Source organism: Mugil cephalus, chromosome 12, assembly GCF_022458985.1.
Source record: "Mugil cephalus isolate CIBA_MC_2020 chromosome 12, CIBA_Mcephalus_1.1, whole genome shotgun sequence".
Lineage (NCBI taxonomy): Eukaryota > Metazoa > Chordata > Actinopteri > Mugiliformes > Mugilidae > Mugil > Mugil cephalus.
Genome location: NC_061781.1, coordinates 15541013 through 15544302, shown reverse-complemented (window position 1 = coordinate 15544302; position 3290 = coordinate 15541013). Strand labels below are relative to the sequence as shown.

The following is a 3290-nucleotide window of genomic DNA, read 5'->3' as shown; positions in this document are numbered from 1 at the left end:
TCAGACTTGGAGGTGCGCGCGCACAGCTCAGGTTGTTTTTCGAGCCTCAAAGACGAGCTTGTTCTGCAGCCTAAAAGCAGCTTTCCCCCCTCCTTCCTTTCGTTCTCCCTGGGAAAAAGAAAAGCTTGGAGCACTGCACAGTTTTATCTTCCTTTCCTATTCACGATTAAAATTGCGATAAATAAGGTTTTGGCTCTTGATAACAATAGGCTGATTTAGATTTCTCCCCAAGTAATGCCATTCAAAGCGCGGACAAAAGCGGCCTTTGGAGGATACCTTACACTTCACCTGGACTGAGGAGCAGGAGCAGGAACAGAAAAAGATAACAATCTTGTTCATCTCATCAAGAACTACAGCCTCGATCCCCTTCCGTTTAATCCGAATACGCTTTATTGTAGTCCTTCGCTCAACAAGTGAACAGTAGCAATAGTTTGAAGTACATAACGGAGGTTAAAGAAAGCACAAAACATACAAATTCCATAAGAGTTAGTCAAAAACGTCTTTTTTTCTGCTGCACATGATACGGGGAGTGGGAGGGTGATGGATCGAGAAAATTATAGACCCACTGATTAAACTTCCATCTGCATTTAAAGTTTTTTTTTTTGTTTTTATTTTTTTTTTTACTGCTTACGGTTTGGTGAATCAAATCCGAAAGTCGAAATGCACTGAAATTGAGTATCACCTTCAAAATAAATTACATCCTCTACGTTTCATGTGCAAATATTACAGAACTAGTTTTGTCCTTTTTAAAATTGCCTGGGTCACCATAGATTCCACTAAACAATAAATATTACAGACATCTAGAAAACGGCTTAAAAACTCAAAATATACACCGGGGGGGTTCTAGTGAAATACGCAGGTTCCTGGCCCTATCTCAAACACTAAGCCTATAACGGCAAATTAACTAAAGTCATTTTATCTGTACACATTTACAGTGTTGTGACAATCCTCCTTGACAGATGAATTAGAACCCAACAATAACGTATCTGGGAGGAAATGGAGTGATCCTGATCAGCGTGGTCACTATGCTGCCCTTGATTCCAACAGGTTAGTCGAGCAGGTGCAAAAGATAGAAATCGAACAGGGTACCTTTGAAAATGAATTTGCACACGGACTGATACCCATTTGTCTAAAATGTGTGCATGTCTGCCATCCTTTAGTCCTTTTCCTCGGGCTTGTGTGAGGTGATGGCTGGGTAGTAATAATAGATTAGAGAGTTCTCTAAATAAGCATTACCTTAGATAAAGGTATTAATCAATATACATACACATGTGATATCTGAGACGACGAGCACTTCATCACATGTACAAGTTTGTGCATGCATAATAAAACTCTTGCATGAATAGCTTTTTTTGTTTGTTTGTTTGTTTTGTTTTGATTTCACATTTCATTTCTTAGAAGTCCGACGTGGGCCTATCATAACGCCGCAGCGTATGCGGGGTACGGTTCAAGTTGAGGTTTTCCCATCCCGGGGAGCAGGATGTATGCTAAGGGCGGCTGGAGTCCTGTTGAGGGCCAGCCCGTACAGTTACACGGGATCATGTAGCCCGGGTTTCCCGGGGACGGATGTGAGTGAGTGTGGGTGTGCGTCCCGCCACCTACACCGCCAGTCCCGGCGAAAGCGCCTCCCGGCGGATAGCCCAAAGGTGACGCGTACGGAAACGAAGGTGGGGAAAGCTCAGTCATCTTGGATCCCAGGTCAAAAAAGGAATAGGGGTTCGTAGCCATGGACGGGTTGAAGAATACCCTCGCCGCCGCGGCCGCAGCGGCTGCCGCTGCCTTATCAGGGTTCCCAAGGACAGACTCGGAAAGTGCTCCACTGGAAAGCCCGTTAACTTTGAGCGCGTCGTGCTCCCCGAGATTGTACGGCACAGGGAAAGAAAACTTATCTTTCTTCATCAGAGTCTTGGGCTTCCGCCTCGGTCTGTATTTATAGTCTGGGTGTTCCTTCATGTGCATCGCTCTCAGTCGCTTGGCTTCGTCGATGAATGGCCTTTTCTCAGACTCGGTGAGAAGTTTCCACTCCGCTCCCAGTCTCTTGCTGATCTCGGAGTTGTGCATTTTCGGGTTTTCCTGAGCCATTTTTCTGCGCTGGGCTCTGGACCAAACCATGAAAGCATTCATTGGACGTTTTACGTGATCCATTGGTTTAGACATGTCGGCACAAACTCTCTGCGGAAAATAAAATATGCACATAAAAATCAAACAAAACGTGGGATGTAACTTGTAAAATCAACACAAAAATCACACTCGAGACAGATTCCGCAGTTTAAACAGCACTCAGTTAATCTACTTTCATTAAAGAATCGCAGTCCATATTTTTGATTACTTACTTGAGACTTTAATTCTTCATCTCCCCGTCGATTATCTTCTGAAAAGTACCAGTGGAAGCGTCCTTACGAGTGCACAAATGTTCCCTGCTTCATGCTGACATCCATCAGTGATACGCCTTCGGTAAAGAGGATGGAAGAAAAAAAAATACTCTGTCTTGTTTTCCTCTTGTCGCCTGAGACTGTCAACCAGCTCTCAGCAGCAGCATTTACGCAAGTGGATGATAACTCCCGCTTGCCCCATGTGAAATACAGGATTGTGTGGCAGGTAGTGAAAGTGCCACTAGCGCATGCGCACTGGCGAGGAGGACGCAGACGACTGCTGCTGAACGCTTTTTTTTTCTTTTTTTTTTTTTTAAATTCCAGTTTGAAGGGTAAACGCACCTCGTATTTTATTTACTGTGAGAGTTCGGCGCGGTTAGAACTCATTAGTTTCATCTCTTTTATTCGAATGTATTCTAATAAACAACTTTGTCGCCTCGGGCGTGTTTGGCTCAATTATTCACTGCACCTGGAATAGCTGGGGGTGGCAGCACCTATGAGTCTCAAATAACGCTGTCACATTTGGGGGAAATGACTCTTGGCAAACCGGCGCGCAACGTTAAAGTTCAGTCTCAACTTGTTTTGAATCCGAGCCATCAGATATAACCTGACAAACACTCTGCCACTTATTTAAAACGCCTCATCCTCTCAGGTCGATTTGTTTTATTTGGCAGTCAGACCTCCAATCTGTCGGTGTCACTCCACTGTCTCACCTTTCATCCTGCACCGGTGTCACTCTGCCTGTCCCTTCCCGTCACCCCCATGGGTGGCACACTGCCACCTGAAAAAGTAGTGCCGACACGGAAAGGTAAAAAATGTCTTCTTTAATTTTCTGATATTGCGGCATTTGTGGTAAATAAGTAAATGTTGGGGAGGTCTGAAGTGTTTCTAATCGCGCTTAGTGAAATTAATTACTTT

At 44.4% G+C, this 3290-nt stretch overlaps 1 protein-coding gene across 1 annotated transcript; it reads right to left on the bottom strand.

The window, feature by feature from the left end:
- Positions 1-367: 367 nt before the first annotated feature.
- On the bottom strand, positions 368-3016 carry sox21b (SRY-box transcription factor 21b). Its single transcript, XM_047601752.1, has 2 exons — positions 2334-3016; positions 368-2172 (listed from the first exon to the last, which is right to left on the bottom strand). The coding sequence occupies exon 2, from the start codon at positions 2155-2157 to the stop codon at positions 1417-1419; it is 741 nt and encodes a 246-aa protein (XP_047457708.1). The 5' UTR covers positions 2158-2172; positions 2334-3016; the 3' UTR covers positions 368-1416.
- Positions 3017-3290: the final 274 nt, after the last annotated feature.

Excerpts from the sequence above, each read along its gene's own strand:
- sox21b (XM_047601752.1), bottom strand. The coding sequence starts at position 2,157 with ATGTCTAAACCAATGGATCACGTAAAACGTCCAATGAATGCTTTCATG.